At 38.2% G+C, this 18,977-nt stretch overlaps 1 protein-coding gene across 1 annotated transcript in view; it reads left to right on the forward strand.

Annotated features, from left to right (window-relative positions):
- LOC104524557 (receptor-type tyrosine-protein phosphatase T-like) overlaps positions 1-7,976 on the forward strand; it is a gene marked incomplete at its 3' end in the record, with an annotated part of 54,459 nt that extends 46,483 nt beyond the window's left edge. The window contains exon 5 of the mRNA XM_010167479.2: positions 7,683-7,976. Within this exon, the coding sequence (XP_010165781.1) occupies positions 7,683-7,976 (294 nt within the window). The remainder of the gene's footprint in view (positions 1-7,682) is intronic.
- Positions 7,977-18,977: the final 11,001 nt, after the last annotated feature.

The raw sequence follows: 18,977 nt of genomic DNA on the forward strand, positions 1-18,977 counted from the left end.
ACTGCAGCACCTGAGTTCTGGTGCCCTGAATGAGGGCATTCAGAGAACATTCAAAGCGTGTACAAGTGCTCAGTATTATTTCTTGCCAAGCAGTTCTTTGCATAGCTTGCTTTGTGGCTTCCCCCATAATAGACTAACTGGTCTGATATCTCGCTCTGTTTCACACTGATGACCAGGTACTGAGAAAATTAGAGTAAGGAGATTGAATGCATCTCACCTAAATTTTAATATCAGTCAGAAGAGGGAGAGCAGCTAATTTTATTTATCTTAGATATGTACGTTGAGTTGTACATTCTCTGAAATTGTCCATTTCTCTATTGACTCTAAAAGGAACCAGAGATCACTAGATCTTGAATGTGTCAAAGCTACATGGTGAAAGTTAGGGTATTTGTAATCAGCATATGGATCCACAATAGTCTTTGTGTTGGGCCTCTCATGGTTCATGAAAGATCTCAGTAAACAGAATGACATTCCATAACAATGTAATTCCGTAAGCAACAAGAAGCATACTACTGCTCTTGTTCATGATGTCATTTTGTGGCTACTTTGCAGTTGAAAAAACTCTGTAAATTACATGCACTTTAAAAATTAGAGTTAATTATTCCATGATTCCCAACCCTGGGGAGCTTGTCCTTTTTTTGAGCTCACTTAGAGAGACTGCCTGGGCACTCCATAGGGCAGCACTACTATCTGGGTTAAGAAGGGTTGCCTTCTAGCACTCCTGGTGCACAGCATTCGGAACTTTTTGCTGCAGTACTGGCCATTCCTGTGTATAAACACAGAGCCACGAGAGAGTCTATAGTCACCTTTCTTTCCTCTTTTACAGTACGGATGATGACTCAAAGAGGAGCATTCAGTTCTAATCTATGTGAGTTCTTGTAATAAGCTTTACAATTAGAACACAGAGTCTTCCATCTAATTCACTTAATTTATGCTGGGAAATGCGATACTGTTCAACTAATCCAATGCTATTTTCTTATTTATTAGAGAGTGAGAGCATCCTCTCAAGTGCTGGTGGGATTCAGGCTGGGCTTCTGAGACACAAATAGTGTGAAATGCTAATGAAACAGTATGCTACTGTAATTCCCACTTGGTATCTGGTGCCCCTCTCCTTTAACCTGTAACACCATTAGAAGAGTTGGTAGGAGGCAATGGGCTTGTACCAACTCTCTGGTCTTGGGGTGACTTTGGAAATTTTTGTTTAACAAGATGACACTGTTTCAGATGAACTTTCTTCAGCCAGGGTTTGCTCCAGCTGTCTTGCATGGTGACTGCAATGCTTTTAGGGATGGTTAAGAGATTTTCTACTGCTTTATAGTAACTCCTGTAAGCACTACTGTGTTATTCTCTTTAAACCTAGGCAGCCCAGTTGCTTAATTTAGAATATATGTATTCAAATCACCAAGGAGCATTTCCACTGCTTCTTAAGGGGAAAACACATAAAGAATACGTACTCTTCAGTTTCATCAGGCTGCAGCAAGTTCTCCCTTCAAATATAAGTACTACACCTACACTGTTGTGAGATGCAGAGGGAGTAGTCTGTACTTGTTGAATTTTTTGGTTTGGGGAATGTCAGAAAATGAGCATCCTGCCTGGGTCTCTTGCTTCATTGTCTTTCCTTGGTGATGCTGATTGCGGTCCCTCGAGATCTGCTCGTCTCTTGTGTTTCATTGCTGTTGTGCTGATTCTTTGACCACTTTTCTCAATTCTTTCACATCTTTCTGGATGATTTTTATTTTCTCCCCCGCTACTTGTACACGAGATGTATGGTGAGTCCCTTGTAGACAGAAACATTAGCTCTTAAAGAAAAAATGAATAGAAAAAAGCGTATCCTATATCATAGAGTACTGAAGTCACATATCTCTGTTAGTAAATACTGTGTTGGAAAGAAGCATCAGATGGAGAGTACTGACATTAAATTTGCTAATCTATAGAACAATATAGCTGTGTCTAAATGCAGCCCCCCACTTACTGCTCTAACGTCCTAGCTCTTTAGCTATATAACTAAGCTGCTAAAAGGGTAAATTTCTATTATTTTTTTTTTTTCTGTCAATCTTTGATTACTAAGCACAAAAGCATCCTGTGGCTGGTGGTTCATGAGGACAAATGCAGTGTTCATCCTAACAGGGGCAAGAAGAGACCTGCGTATCCACAGGGCTGTATCCCATATTATGGGAATACTTATGGAGGATAAGAGGTTAAACTTTGCCATGCAAGGGTGGTGTTTGCCTGCTGGGGCTGCTCTGTTTCATAATAGGATGCAAAACCAACAGTAAAGGCTTTAACATCTGTAAAATGTATAAATCTATGAAACCATTGCCTCTTGTTCTGGAGGTTTTAGAAATCCTAAATTTTCCTTTTCTGTCACATTTGTGGATTTTGACTTTAATTAAATATTCCAAATTTTTTATTTCAGAATTGGTTCTGGGCACTTTTCTTTGAGAAAAGACTATATCACTCACTGGTGCAATTTACCCATCCAGGTGAATTAATGAATCACTTTATTAATGTTACTAGTACACTCTTCCAACACATTTGACATGTGCTACTGCTGTCAGCCTGTTATGTTACTGTGAGACAGATCTGAATATCTCTTTTTTAGACAAAAAACTATTAGTACAGTGTCTGTCAGTGAAATAGTCTCATGCTAAACACTGTGAATTCCTTATGCCATTTCTTTGTGCAGTAAATGGGACTGGAAGTTCAGACAATCTCCGGAAAACAAAATTCAACTGCTACATTTATTAAAGTAGTAGGAAGTGTGCTAAGAAGCAATGCTGGTGTAAACACTGTAGTTTAGAGCTCAGACTGCTTATTGCTGTGGTGTAAAACTAGAAAAGGTTCTCATGGATGCTGCTCAGAAAGGCAAGTGAATCTCTAATAACCAGCAATAAAGAGTGCAAAACAATTGTGCGAAGGTGAGAAATTCTGCTTTAAAGGATGAAGGGGCAAAAAAATCAGAATAAAGGCATTTAAACACGATTCTATTTTGTCTTAAAACAATGGGGTTTGCCTTTTTAAATGTAAATTTAAGTACCTATGTCCTCAATAGCTTTTAAATTTTAACAGTCTATGGCTATTGTGTAGAAAACTATATAGATCTGTTTTGTTCTGTATTTTTTTGCTTAAAAAAATTCTGAGAAGCTTGAAATTTGGTTTCTTTGCCTTCCAGTCCCATCCTTATCCATTTGGCAAGCACAGTCCACAGCTGCTCATTTAGGACGCTGTGAGAAAAGCTTACAATTCCCATTAGTAGAGGAATAAGCAGTATCATGTTTGAAAACACAGATCCTGCTTGTCAGGCAAATGGCTTTTGATAGCAACTCCCATTCCCACCTCTTCAACCCCCAAAGAATAAAAACCACTGTCTCTTCTCATCTTATTTTTAGAACCTGTGCTGTATGTCATACTCATGTGAGAAAACAAACCCAGGCTGTCTGTGTGTGTGTGTTACAGCTCTTCCTGCTGCTCTGGAGGCCTGGCTATGTTCAGGGTATGCACAGCTGATGTTTTGGAAGGACTTACAGGGTCATCAGGCAGTGTGAGAAGCACAGACTGGATGAACCAGCCAGATATAAACCTGCTTTCCTCCTCTATTTAACGGGAATGTCAGCCTTTTCTAGGTCCTTTCTGGTTCTTTTCAGTCTGAAGTTGAAAGCTTATTTCAGTGTTTGAGAGAGTCATGTTAGCAATTTCACATTTTGATGTGATTATTCAGTAAAAGAATAAGGGTAGAGGTTAAAACTTCAGAAACAAAATCATTGACCTTTGTGATATACCAGTGTTTTGTAGTGTTAGGGGTTCTTGTTGTCTAAAACCTTCTGTAGGCCAACAAATGCAAATGAGAGTTCATGATCTCCTTGACTGTACATTTTATCAATGATCTTATTATAAACAAGGAAGAAATTTAAAAAAAAAAAAATTAAAGCTTTATTCATATAAAATCCATAGCTTAAGAGCTTTATCCAGCTGTTTTAAGATTACATTTGTTATAATTCCTTTTTCTTATGGATTATTTCACAGGAGACGGTGAAAACAGTTGATGGGGATTTCTGTCTCATGTTTCAGTCTTTCCCAGCTGCATCTGAGGGATTCATGGAGCATATTTTTCTTCTATTGACTAACAATTGCTTAGAATTGTCTTGCTTAGAAAATCAAATAGAGAAATATTCCAGTAGTAGAGTACAAACACTCAAGGGCAGTTGCCAAAGAGTAAAATACATATGTTTTCCCCAATAGTTGGGAAGTATTCACAAACCAAGCCTGTCAGAGTTCAAGGAGCATCTAGACAACACTCATAATCATATGGTTTATTTTTAAGCAGTCCTGTGAGGAGCATAGAGTTGAACTCAATGGTCCTTATGTGTCCCTTCCAGTCTGAGATATCCTATGATGCTCTTTGGTCTTTTTTGGTCCTTTGTGTTAGATTTGTTTTGTCACACATTTTGCACTACTAAACTTTGTCATTTAAAATCCTTAACAGTGTTCAGCCTTCTCAGCTGTAGACCACAGCTGTATTTCATCTTCTAATGGGAGGAGAAAGACACACCCCAAATTCCCTTTGTATCTGCACAACTGGACCTGCTTTGCACATACAATAAAATCTGCTTGTCTTCAGTAACTCCCTCTTTGAGCTTGTACTACATAGGTCTTTTGGTTTCCTTGAAAAGAGGCCACTTGGGAACCGCATTTTTCTGTGCTCTTCCTGAGGATTCAGGCTAGATATTGTTCCAGTTGTAGCAATCCAGTTCCTGGTGTCCTCGTTCTTGAGGAGCCTGCAGCTTCTCCTGTCTGCCTGGAGAAGGAAGGAGAATGGCTGAAAGGCAGCAACAGGCTAGACAAAGCTTGCAATATAAAATACTGTCTGGATCAAATGGGGCTTAAAATATAGTTGATCACAATTACATGCATACAAGGCCAATCTGTCACCATGTTTACTTAATCAAGATCACATAGAGATTTTAATTAAAATAGTGAGCTCATAACATCAGGCTGGTCATCTGTAACTGACAAGTGTGTTTAGTTACTAAGGCCAAAAAATGGTTCATATTTATGTGCTAATTTTGCTAAATAATTGGTAACTTGTTTAGATCGCTTGCAGTAATTTGTCACAGAGTGATATTAGAAAAATTGCTTCTTGCCCAGTTGGTACCAGTAGGAAAGAGTCCATTATTTTCAGTGATGTGGGATTGAGCCTTGAATAACAACTGTAACAGCTGCTTATCTTATGTTCTCAAATTCTCAAAATGGGAGCAACGTTTTAAACTCCTAATTTTCTAATATTCTGTGGCACCTGTTTTTCAAATAGTACTTAGAAAGGGGAAAAATAATGGGGGGAAAAGGGAAAATCACCATCACTTTTTTTTTTGAGAGGAGGGGGGGGGGGTTTAGATTTGACCTAAGATAAAAAGAGAAGAGAGTAATACTGAGTGTCTTCTTAATTTAAATCACTTAGGCAATAGTAGTTTCTAAACTTACTAGATGAGACTTTCATGTCTGTTTAGCAGGACAAACTGCTCTATTAATTAAGCTCAGTTCCATGAGTATCTTCTAACTTGCAATCAAATCCCAAAGTAACCTGGATCACGTTGCTATTGAAGTCTACAGCCCAGGCGAATGGCGTTTAATATTTCATTTGTCTTGTGTTCAGCTTGTTAGATGTCATTTTTGCACTGGGAATAAAAATCACTGAGTCTATCTTTTAATTGTCTTGCACAAAGAAACAAGTAATAAACTGTTTGTGATTTATAATAATTTGAATTTTAATGAAAATGCATCTACATGCATTTCTTGAAAACAAATTTCTTGGAGAAATAACCTTACTAAGTCAAAACATAATCAGCCTGACATTTCATATTCAAAAAAGATTCTGGCAGGAATTATGGGAACAGTGCAAAATAAAAGCAGAAACAAACATTCCACGCAAAACTTAGCTCGTGACACTACTTTTTGTTCATCTTTGATACCTGCTACATTTACAGTTCAGATTGCTTCCCCCCCCGAGATACAGTGCACAACTACTGCAGTCAATCTCAAAGAGATAGTGTGGCTCGTTCTAATTAGTTAGCCAGAGGAAATGAAATTAAGTAGCATTTCAGTTGATTATTTTGTATAATAATGGTTTCTCTGCATTTGTTTCTCTGCACTGAGCAGATGTAAACCTGCAAGACTTCTCCAGAGGGGAAAGTCTCATCTTCCATCCATCACATGGTGCTCAAACTCTTCTCTTCCACATTTCTGTGGGTCCTGGATTCTTCCAGTTCTTTGGGTTCTTTGAGGAATCACCTTTAAGAGGGATTTAGAGTAACTCCCACAGAATTCTAAAATTAATGTCATGCTGTAACATTTATAGGTTTGTTTTTCTGAGACAGACATGTCCTTTTTGTCAGCTCATTTTCACAAGAGAATAGAGTTTGTGTCCTCTGGGCTGAAGGCAAACCACATTAGAGTGTGACAGAGGGAAAGCTAGATGAGATTAAAGAAATTGCTCATAATCTTGCACAGTTCAGCTTGGGTTTTCAAAACCACAAGGCATGTGCTATTCGTGCAGCTTCCAATATGCAAGTGTTATTTATACACTGACAGAGGGGGGAAAAATAAATATCAGGCAGGCAGCCAGAGCCCTGTAGATATTTTTTTTACTGCTTTCGTCAAAGGGTGCTGCTGACATGTCTGTTATTGGCTTGCTTTTCTTTTTATCACTGAGGTGATATTCAGTGGCTGGGTTCCTGCCTCCTCATCATGCTTTTCAGACATCTCTTCAAGTCTCATGCAGACTTTGCTCGAGTACGTTTGCTCATGACGTTAAGCAAACTTTGCAATCAGACATGACAGGAGTTGTTGATTCACTGGTACCTTAGAGTTTTTCTTAGTTCTGAGTTACCAAGAGCCTCAGTCAGAGTCAGTTCTAGCAACATCCTGACTACTGATACCATTGACTATGGGAAGATCCCTAGTGTTTTAATTTGCTAGTATTTTTTCAGACACACAGCCAGTGCTTTGATGAAAAAAATATGTCCTAATTTGAACCTTTATTATTTTGCTTGATAAAATCACAAAATGATCAAGTGATTTGAGTTTTCCACTTTGGATTGCTAATTGTGGTATATTAAGCATTACACTTTGGCTGAACCACAATATCATGACCAATTATCACAATATTCTGCCACGTTGGGTCACAGGGCAGAGGAAGGGCTGTTGTGCTGGAGCTTTTGTATGCATGGTATATGCTAAGTGCACTCAGTCGTTGTTATTTAAGACTTCTTTCCCCTCTTACCCTCCAATATCATATTGACTGCTATTGCTTGTATGCTTAAAGGAGGGAATAAATATAAACCTTCTGATCTTTTATAAGTGGCTTTTGGATTTTATTCTAAAAAGCAAGTTGCTTTGTAGTTCCTTTATATGTGCAGATGTTTTTTGAATTGGTAATACTACCTCAGTGGTAGTATTATTAGAACCACTATTCGGTAAGGAGGCTGAATTTTTAGCACAAATTAAAAAAAAATCCAAACAAATTCTTTTCAGTAAGAGATTGAATTCTTATGAAAGATCTGGTAAATGGTAGGAGAAACTGTGCCTGTGTTACAAAAGGCAACAGCCTTGCTGGACAGATACATAGTAGAAATTTGTTCCTTTTGACAAAATTATCTCAGCCTCTCATGATTTCTTTTTGTCTACAGAACCCCCAACTCCTATCGCCCCTCCTGAGCTGCTGGCTGTCGGAGCCACGTACCTGTGGATCAAACCCAACGCCAACTCCATCATTGGAGATGGGCCCATCATATTGAAAGAGGTGGAGTATCGGACGACCACTGGGAATTGGGCAGAAACGCACATTGTAGACTCTCCCAATTACAAACTGTGGCATTTGGATCCTGATGTGGAGTATGAGATCAGAGTGCTGCTCACTCGCCCTGGAGAAGGAGGCACAGGGCCCCCTGGACCACCACTCACAACAAGAACAAAATGTGCAGGTAGGGTTTCTGCTGCTTTACAATACGACACAGGCATTTTGGTTCACTGACTAACACAGTAATGTTCTCTGTACATCCTCATTGGGGATGTGCTTCATCAGTGATCTAAATTGACATTATGAATTTTGATATATCCTGGAATATTTTACTTTTTATTCTATAGATAAGTGTTTAAGAAGCTGTTGTCCTTATGCATGTACTGTATTTGCCAAACTTTCTGCTGCAGTGTATGGCTGCTTCTTGTTGAAATGTGCAGGCAGGTGAGAGTTTCCCAACCAATTCTCCAGTAAGCAAATTGTTCTTAAGACTAGTCTGTTATAAAATTTTCACCCTGTAAGTGCATAACAATATATTTGTTCTTCTCTGGTAATGGTTCAGCATTGGTCATTAACAAATTGACAGTGCTATCAATTTATGAGTGCAGTGTGGTGAAGCAGTAAGAATTTCATTTTTAAGATACTTTTTTTTTAATTCCATTTGTTGGAACTTATTCTTCTCCTCACTTCTGGGAATGAAACCTGTTTAAACACTGAGCAGCATCTTCCCTTTGTCTTTCATGTTGGAACAGAACAATTTTGATCCAGGGACAGGAAAACCCTATCTTCTTTTTAAGCCATATTGGCCTTTCCAGGAAAAAAATAAAGGATCATGTTCCTCATGTTTCAGATAAATTGGCTGTTCATCTTTTTTTCATACATTAATCATTAGCCATTAAGGGAAATCAAGCTCTGTGCCTTGGAAGGGAGTGAAAAAAGTTTTTCTGTCACACAAGTGTCTTCTCAAGGTTTGCATTTTTGTAATTTTTGCAAGGTCCTTTCTGTGCTGTGAACAAAGGACAGAGACTAAAAGGCTGCTCTCCTTTTTCTACAATCTTTCATCCCTCCCCACAAATCAGTGGTTTGGAGCAAGTGGATTTAAGTAATGGAGAGCTTATGCAAAAGCTTTCTGGTTCCAGTTGCTCTTTCTGACCCAATAGCAAGCCTGAAATATGAAGAATGCATCAAGAAGAGCCAAATGCCATCCTGGGATGGGATTAAGCAGTGCAGTGTTAGTGTTCCTCGCATGAACATGAGCATCCTCAGCAGCATCCTCTTCCTCTACCAAGAGAGGAAACCTGGCAGGTTGAGTGCATTGTGGTGCTGGTAGTGGACACATCCTTACTGCCTTTCCTTTATCACACAGGTTATAAAGCAGTGAACATTTAGTGTCTTTTTTTGAGAAGAATTGTTTAGAAAAATAAATAAATCTGAGCATGAGGATCTGGCATGGAGGTGTTTGCTGTATTCAGTAACGGTCCATTTGTAGAAGACAGATGTTGGGAGGCTTTTCTGCAGCTAGGTGGAAAGCATGAAGTGACATTGGATGATGTCCTGGGCTATTTGGGAAATTGGCACGTGCTCTGCTACTCATCTTTTCTGTCTCCTCCTTCACTAGTGTGGTTCAATTCTCTAACCCTCAGCAGAAATAACTGCAGGCCTGGCCCGAGACTATGCATTGGCATATGGAAATATGACATGCTGTGATTTGTAGTTCATGCTTTGTGACTTTGCAGGCACACGCTCTGCAGCAGCTAAACTTGCAAACTTTTCTGTTTTACCTGTAAAGAATGCTTACTGTAGTTTAATTCAGGGGTAAAAAAAAATGTTGGCTTCGTGCTTAATGATGTCTTGTACTGGATCCCAAATTGCTGAGTTTCCTTACTCAGCATAGTTATCAACTGACGTAGATGATTTGTTCAAATTGACTAGGTGGTGCCACTCACTGTTTTCCACCGTAATTTACTAATGAAAAATCTAACTGGAGAAGGTAATTCTATTAATATTAGTTGTCCTACAGAGCTTGCTGAGATTGATGGTGATGGCATTTATGTTTTGTTTAGGGCATTGAGTGGGAGAAATTGTAATGATCTTGATCCAAGTATGGACTCGAAGGAAGGGAGAGACTTACCCAACATCTAAAGATGTACAACTTCTACAAAATGCTAACAGAAATGATAGACAAGAAAATGCAACTCATTATTCCAATTTCCATATGTCGTGGAACTCCTTCAGAATACTCTATTTCAAGGATAATTACACAAAGCTTCCACGGTAAAGATTTTTAAAAATGTGCTGAACCAAGAAAACAGCACTACTTCCTTGATTTATCTTAGAGTGCCTAATGAATGACATCAGTGAAAATTGAGAGGTTTTTAAATAGTTGTGGGATGAGTGATGCTGCTTTTTTTTTTTTTTGTTCTTTTTTTGTCATTACTTTTTCTTAGCAAGAGGGAAGTACCAAACTCCTACACGTTTGTATGCAATCAGTAGATGGCTGGAGTAGTTCTGTTTTACTGGACTGTTTACTGTTGGTACTGTGCTTATTAGGAACACTAATGAAGATGACAAAATTGACTGTAGAAGTAATAGTAGAGAATATCACCTATACTGGAGAAAAGTATTTACTTATTTAAATTGTAAGAAATTAGTGTAACCATAAACAGAAGGTGTCTGCAAATCTCCAATGGGGAGAAAGGAATGTACCTTTTACCAAATAATTTCCTTAATGCCTTTTCACATAGAGACTGTATGAAGGGAGGAAGGAAGGGAGCCTGAGTAACTACTGGCGTAGCCTTCCATTTAGGCACACCTTGCAATGACATTCTTATTTTTTATTTTCATCTCTAAATTAAAACAGAATTTGAGAAGGACTGTGCTTTTCTTCCACTCAAATCAAGTGACAGAAGCTCATTTTCAAAGTTGCTGTTGTCTGCTGTGAGTTTCTTGACTGTCAGCTATGCATCGGAGTAAAAGCATGACCAGAACGGCTCAGCGTGAGCATAGAAAGTCGTTATAACAGGACGCAACTCTTATCAAGATCATTCGTGATTTTCAGATTTGTGATCAGAGTGAATGGAAAAGTTGTTTACATGGGCTTTAGAATTTTTTCATTATATAAAACCCATAAAAACTAATTATGAATAGTCTTCCTCTAAATGAGCACAAAGAAGTTTTATTAAACTGGATAATATCTTATCTAAATTTCTATAAACATTTTGTGTCTGGGCATACGTTATCCCATTGGTGGTACTTTTGGTTTTCTCCAGGACAACGTGACAAGACTTCATTTATATTTGATCTTTAGAAAAGATACTGAAAATTAAGCCTCAGCTGGCCTCCTTCCAGGAAAAACCAACAGCCAGAAAATATGGCAAACCTGCCTTTGTAAATGAATTATTATTTCTGTTGTTGTGGCCTTTGTGTTTTGTGGTTTTTTGGTGTTTGGTGGGGGGTTTGGTTGGTTGTTGTTTTGTTGGTTTTGGTTTTTTTTTCTTTCCCATATACTGTGATAGGTTGTGACTTGGGACACAAGAAGATTAAATGACCTTGAGGCATAAAACAGTAAACTGTCAGTCAGAGGGAAGAGTTGCTCAGCAGGGAATGGGGGCAAAGAGAAAGACTGCTTAGGGTTAAGACTAGACACAGGGCTGAGGGGTGGTTAAAGGAAAGGAAGATATAAAATATTAGGTTTTAGCCCCAAAATAATAGGTTAAGGGAGATAACAAAATCAGAATAGTAGGTTTGAGCACAGTTCCCAGTAGTGCCTGGTAGTTCAGGCCTGGTCTTCTGAGTGTGGGTCCTTGTTTCATGAGCTTCATTCAAGAATGTGCTTTGGGAAGCTTGAGTCTTGTTTTCTTCTCTGTGCTTATTTATTATTCCCCTGCTTTTTTTGTTGTTGTTTGTTTGTTTTCTTTCTCCAGTTGCCACAGAAAGGGAAAATAGGGAAAAAGTCCTTTTTTCCTCTGGTGGATGGGGAAAAGAAGGGAAGACCTTGCAAATGAGGTCATCATTGTGGAGGGAATCTCATCTGAAAAGCGTTTACCTTCTAGTGGGATGACTTGCATGAAAAGTGAGGCCAAAGGGTAACATTTAAATGAATATTAATAAAAGGACAGAGATAAGACTTTCTTTAATAATAATATTTAGACCTGGTTACAATACTGTCTGGAAAAACTGTCTTCAACGTTAGCTTCTCTGCTTCTTTGGATGATAACAGCAGGTTGCTCATAAAATGAAGAGGGTTTTGTGACCTTGAGCCTTGGAAACAGGGAACTTTCCAGTCTGAGCAGAGAGCTCCTTGGTAAGGCACGGGAAGGGAGGAAAAAGTCATGAGAAACCCAGTAATCTTCCTCCCAAAAAAGGTGTGGCAGTGACTCTTCATAGAACAAGCTTATGAAAATAGGAGGTTTGTTCTCATATGAAAAAAATTGTATGGATCACATTCAGCTTGTCTCTCAAGATAAGCTGCTAGAGAGTGGGTTATTCAGAGATGTGATCTAGCTCCTGGAGACAGGAGTAGTTTTCAAGATCAATACTCAATTTTGGTTTTGGCCTAGGGAAATAAAAGTTAGTCTGGAACAATGTGGCTGAATTCAATACTCCTTTTAAAAACAGCCAGGATAAAGTAGCTGATATAAATGCAAATAATCGGTACATTCAGAATTTGATATGGTATTGCTAAGTAGTTGGAAGACCTTTTCCTTTAGTTATTAAAAGCTACTTTGCTATGAAATCTCACAAGGTGTAGAGATAGTAAGAGCTTTTGCTTCTTTTTTTTTGTCATTTTAAGACTATATTTTCATATTTTACAGAAACGTTTTTGTCTGATGTTCTGTTACAGACATTAGAAAAAGGAGGTAGTTGTGGACTCTCATGAAATGCACAAACTGAACAGCCAGAAGGTTACTTTGTTGTGTGCTGAGTTAGTACGAGTTGTTACAACAGGTTCAAAAATATTTATTTCTAATTTAATTTTAAGGTGATAGCTCCTGTTAAGTAGGGAACATTCACATGTTAGTGTTGAAAAACAAGATTCAGGGTTGTTATACTGCTGCCTTCATTTTTTTTTTTCCAAGCTTATAAAAAACAAACCTGAAAAAAATCTGATACATGAGTCAAAGCACTATATAAATGGCATATCAAGTGATTTGAAAAAGAGTTGTGTACAACTGATGTGTAGGTATTATTAGAATCATTGTTTCACAGACTAATTTAATTTGGAGTTACTCTAAGCCTTGTCCTGAAACGTACATTAACTTCCTTATTAATACTGTTTAAATTTTCACTCTTACCTCCACTGTCTTCTATAAGTTGAAAGGTAGACAGCTGGGAAAATAGGTGTTTTTGTGGCAGGATTAAAACCTTGAAAATTACTTCCTGTAGAATATTAGCAGGGAAGGAAAACCCTACCTGGGTTTCTTGTTTCCTATATTGGTAAATGCTGAGTGACTTCTGTTTCTCAGCTCTGAGACAAGCTTCCACAGCAAATGTTCCGCTTGTGTTGGCTTTAACTCTCTTGCTGGATTCCCTGAAAAAAAGGCTCATGTAGCACAATGAACTGCAGTTGTTCTTCTCTTCGTAGCGCCTGTTCCCAAGAGCCGTGGAGCGCTGCAGGTGAGCTGTTGAGAGTGGCATGATCTCATGTCTGAGTTTTGGTGTGTGGATCCTGCAAAGCCTGTGGGACTGGTACCCATTCTAGTGACTTCATCCACTTAAGCGTGATGATTGAAACTGTTTTCATTCCACCTCGATTGCCTTTGGCATGTCAGCTAGACAGATAAGAGTAGAGTTACAAAAATGTGATATTCCTTCTTTTTGATCCTTGATCCTCAATTTGTGCTTGGAAACAGCCTGGCAGCATTGTTGAAAGACAAGGCTTCATCTGTATCGCATCTTAACAGCTTAAGCCTCTTTGCATAGAGGATGTTGATTTTTTTTTTTTTCACTGCTCAGTTAATTAAGTAGATAACAACTGTATCTTGATTTCTGCTTTATTCTTTCCCCCTCCTCACTTAATTTTTGAGAGAGTAGAAAGACAGCATCTACCCTTTAAATAACAGCTGAAAGAAGAGGTGAAGTATTTGTTGATGATACGCATTTTGTGGCTATGAGCATGTCAGTGTGGTGCTTTTCTTGTCTGTCTTTGTCAGGTTCCCACTCCTGTTCAGTCTATAATGTGTACCTTCAGACTTCCTGGACAATACAGACAATGCTTCAATTGAAACTCCAGAGCTTTGTAGGAAGCCAAACGTATTGCTGGCTTCTCTTCAAGTTGCAGAGGTGCAGCTGGTTGCCTGTATTAGGGGTGTTCCAGGCAAAAGATGTCTCTTTGAGGAACTATCATACTATAGTTATGGATGTATTGTCTGTAAAAATGTGGTTAAAATTGAAAGATATCTTTCAAATAACAGAGGATAGATTAGATCTACAAATTAGTAACTGTAAAAGAACTGAAAAAAAGAAGCAGCTGTATTGTCTAAGATGTAACAACAGTGATGACCTATATGGAAGAGAAGGAATTTAGGAGCAGAAAAGAGAGGTAATTAAGAGGTGAAAAAGGGAAGCAGAGTGGTTTGGTGCACTTTGGGTGACTGATGGAATACAGGACTCCTGAAAAGCCAGATTTTTGGAGTCTGTTTGGCATGAGGCCATAGTCCTTCTGAAGTTCAGGCACTAAATTCAGTGTATTGGAAAGCAGCAATGTGCGGAGGAGAGGCTGGGATTTACTGCTGGAGCACATCACTAAGCCATAAATCTGGTATTTGTTCCTACCAGTGACCAGTGCCTGAAAATTCCTGAGTCTAGCAACGAATGTCCCCTATTGCCTTTACCAAGGTACCTAAGCTGAAGAATTTTCTTTATCCTTATCCCTGCAGAAGATCAGCTTTTTGTCCCAAGGCATGTGGATTGATTGCCCTTATCAGTCTGCATAAATATAGTTATGAATATAAAGGTAGTCATAATAGTGCTTAGGTCTGTTTTTTTTGTTTTCTTGGTTTTTGGGGGGTTTTTTTTGGATTTGTTTTGGTGGTGTTTTTGTTTTTGTTTTTTTTTCCTCCAGTGGGATTTTGCTTATGATGGATTTAAATTCTGGTGATTTATTTATTTATTTATCTATTTATCTGCAAAGATCGTTTGATATCCAGAAATATTTTTTAATTTTTTATTTATTAGGATGGAGTCTAGTTATTCCTTTCCACATCATACTGCTTCTTATTGGTGGTGCTGCTTTTTGATCTAATTCCTTTCTATAATGTAGCTTGAATATGGTATTATTTTCTGAGTGGGCAGGCTGGTCAGTAAAATGACAACTTTCATAAAGGCACGAGGCTTTCATGCCATGAAGGACTGTTCTTGCTGATGATGGCACCTCACAACTTCTTCTAAAGGAAGTGAACCTGCCTGTCACTTATTTTCACACCAGCTGAATTTAGGACACTTCTCTTTTTCATATTTCTTGAATCCTCAGCTCTGTCTGGATTTCATCCCAAACAGCCTGAGTATTCACAATCTGAAGAGGCAAAAATGGAGAGAGACGAGAAAACAAAACAAAAAAGCCCAAAACAACAGCAACAACAAAAAAACCCCATTCTGCTGTGTTGAACTCGGAGAAATCCCTGAGCACTGGTTGACTTAATGGTATTGTAGATTTGAGGCAGCTAAACATCTGTTGTGTGCACAGTACTTTTGTAAGTAAAAAGTGAATGAGTTTTTAAGTAAATGCACAACAGTTTGATTCTTCTCTTGTTTCTCTAGGCTGTATTTCTACTTGAAATACTCTGGGCACACGTGAAGGCTATGTACAAAAAAGTCCCCCATTAATGGGTTCAGATCTTCTGGACTGTAGCCTGGACACTACTGATGTGCAGAGGACCTAAACCAAAATTAAATCAGCTTCAGTATTACTGAGCCATCCCAGGTTAACCAGGGAACTGAGCTCTCATCTTTGTGCACAACACAACATGGTTGGCATTCAGATAATTGTGGGATTCCTCTTTTTCAGTTCACTTAAAGAAACTGGGGAGGGAGGGAAGGAAAATTAGCAGATATTTGCTGTTTTGATAGCTGCTTGGCTTAGGCAGCTTCTTTTCAGCCTCTTCAATTTAAGGGTGGCTCCAGTGTGGTCCTGAATATGTGACTTCATAGACTGTGTCCTTAGCTTGTACAAAACTGGCACTGCTTTACCGAAGTCAGCATTTTACACCCGTTGAAAATCTGGCTCACAATTTGCAAAAATGGGCCAGGCGTTTTTTTTTCTTGATTGTCACTCAGTGCCCTGCTAAAAGCAATTTATTTAAATTGCATAGTGTCTTTTAGTCTTCAGTTAAGTGGCATCTTTCATAAAATTTCATCCCTTATTACCATATTATTACTGCTTCTGTTAGGTTTTTTTTTGAGGGTGCGATGAGATGATCGTTTCCAGATGTCGCTTTATATGAGTGTGAAAAGCCCAGTTAGTGGGAGGAAACTGGAAAGGATAATGCTATGTGTGTATTTTTGCAGTGCATGTGCTAAGCATTGAACTTCCACTGAGAAGTGACCGAAGGGAGGTGTCTGTTTTCCTTCTCTGTGTAATACATCCCATAACTCATCCTGGGAGCGAAATGACAGACCCAGTCTTGCCTTTATTAAGCATTTATTAAGCTCTCTGGATTTGCATAGTCATGATCCTATCTTTGTCCTGGGACAAACACTGCTCACTGCTTCCTGCTTATGTTTCTCTTTTTGCTTTTCTAAAGCCAGCTGAAACATAAATGCCTTTCATTTTTAAATGTATTTTTAATGTACACAAGTCTGCATTAAAAAGCACTTGGATAATAAGAGACATTTAGAGTTTCTTCACTGAAAGTGCCCAATTTTGAACATTTCAAAGACAAATATGTGTGTTAATTGGCTTTTTTGGAAGCTCTAGCATATAATAAAAAAGCAAGGCAGGGGCCAAATGGAAGAGCATGCTACATTTTTAACCTCATGTTAATGCTTTTAACCCTGAGATATTTGTAAGACATTTAGCAACAGTTATGTTCCTTACATATTTAGTTGTTTTACATTTTGTCATAAATATTTTACTCTCTTATTTTTCACTGGCGGATTCTGAAATATTGAGATGAACGTGACTTCTTGTTTAATACTTGCCAATTTACCCAGATGAGCATAACTTGGAGGGGGAGAAAAAAAAGGCATGTTGATGTCTTAAATGCTGTTGCAGAACCAGCAGATGGAGTATGAGAGTACAAAACCTTGTTTGTGACAGTGTGTATGTCTGTCTGCACAAGTACGTTGCATTTTCATACTGGTGGAGCCTGAAAATGGAATTTTATTTTTTTTTTTTAACCACCTGTTCTGTCCATGGCCATTTCTGTGACACATTATTTTACAGTATCTGAATATGACAAAACCAAGAGTGAATCAGAGATCTTGTCCCTCTTTGGGGCATGCGGGGATCCCTTTGTATCTCAGTTCCCATTATACAAGTGGAGAAGCAATGACTCTGTCTCCTGAAGCTTTGGATTGCGATTCAGACGTTTGCCGTGGCCATGGGAGTGGGTAGGGGTTATAAACTTAATCACCATTTTAATTATTTGTTATTCCACTGAGTGCAATGAGGCTGGGGGGAGGGAAGGAAATGTTTTCAACTCCTATTAACTTATTTTTGCTTTTTAGTTTTATAAGCTTAAAAGTTTTTTGGGTTGTTTTTTTCTTTTTTTTTTAGCTGAGTTTTTAAATAATATGAAGCAGTAGAATATTTTATGACTTTAGAAATAGCATTCAAGTAGACTATAACTGTGACCATATCAAAGTACTCAGAAATTGCTGGAGAGGCATACAGGCCTGAGCATTGAAATCAGACTGACAGCTGGATTACATTACATATGTACATCACCATGTATTTCACTGAAGATCCACAAATCTTCATTTTAGCTGCCAATAATCCTTCAAATTATTAAACTAAAATCTTGGTGCAGAAACCATTGAAGGGGGTTTAAAGTGAGACTCGCAGAATAACAAAATTTGCAAGCCTTACTGTCACAGTTTCTTCTCTCTGGCACCCTGAAAGGTTTTCCAGCGCTTACTAGAGAATGAAAAAGCAGCATGAGGAAAATAGGTCTTGAAAATAGATCCAAACCTCCAGAAACTGATTTGTCAATTAATGAAGTTCGACAAAAGTCTTTAGTGAGCTTGAAAGATTAGATTATGTATCAAGGAAATCCATCACTTTGAAGATAAAGCTTTCAAGTGATAAATTTATTTTAGTAAGTTTCTAATAGGGAGATAAACTGTTGGCATTAAGTTGTCTTTTTGAACAGAGGAGGGAATGAGGCAGAGGAGAGGAATGCTAGATTTAAGGGAAAGAACACTGCAACAAAAGCAGTATGAACTATGGTATGTATATGTATAAAACCAGTTCTTCCCAGTTGGCTTGATTCTCCTCAGATGGATTATTTGTATAACCTAGTGTAGGAGTAAATATTTCCACTTGCTTTTCTATAGGTCACTTTGCTATAATGCTTATTTTTACATTCATAACATTCCTCTGTAAAAACACAAAACAAAACCCAAAAACCCGAACAAAAAAAACCCCAAAACAACAACAACAAAAAACCCAACAAAAAACCCTAAAGAAACTGTGTCTGAAAGCAAGTTTACAACTGCAATGTTTTGGGTTTTTTTTCCTTTCATACAGAATTAAAGCTTTGGTGTGCCAATTCAGACAAAGCAGATGCCCTTGCTGCTATAAGAGAGCCTGTATGTGTTGTCCAATACATGCAATGGATTAAAAACTTGGTGTAAACTCTTGCATGTTGCATCCTATAATGTATAGAAATCACCATGATGCACGTTGCATCCTATAATTTGCTTTGTGGTGATGAAAGGGTTCAAAAATCGCTTGCCAGTGCACTCATACTAATTTCAGTTATAAGACTTCCATTTTCTTTGCGAAAACTCAACTTTTTTTTGAATCTGGTCTCTGTCTTACTCTCCTAAAGAAATCAGGAACCACAGAGTTGAAAGATGAACTTTGCAATACCTGACATAACATCCGCAGAGTAAAGAGGAGTTTTGTATCTACTGCTGATGTTCCTGTTTATGTTCTGAAGCTGTTTGCAATAGTTCTTGCTTTCAATTAGTGTTGTGCATGCGAACTCCAGATACGCACCTTCTGCCAGCCTTCTCCTACTGT

The sequence above is a fragment of the Antrostomus carolinensis genome, unplaced genomic scaffold (genome assembly GCF_000700745.2).
Source record: "Antrostomus carolinensis isolate BGI_N321 unplaced genomic scaffold, ASM70074v2 scaffold2915, whole genome shotgun sequence".
Taxonomy (NCBI): Eukaryota; Metazoa; Chordata; class Aves; order Caprimulgiformes; family Caprimulgidae; genus Antrostomus; species Antrostomus carolinensis.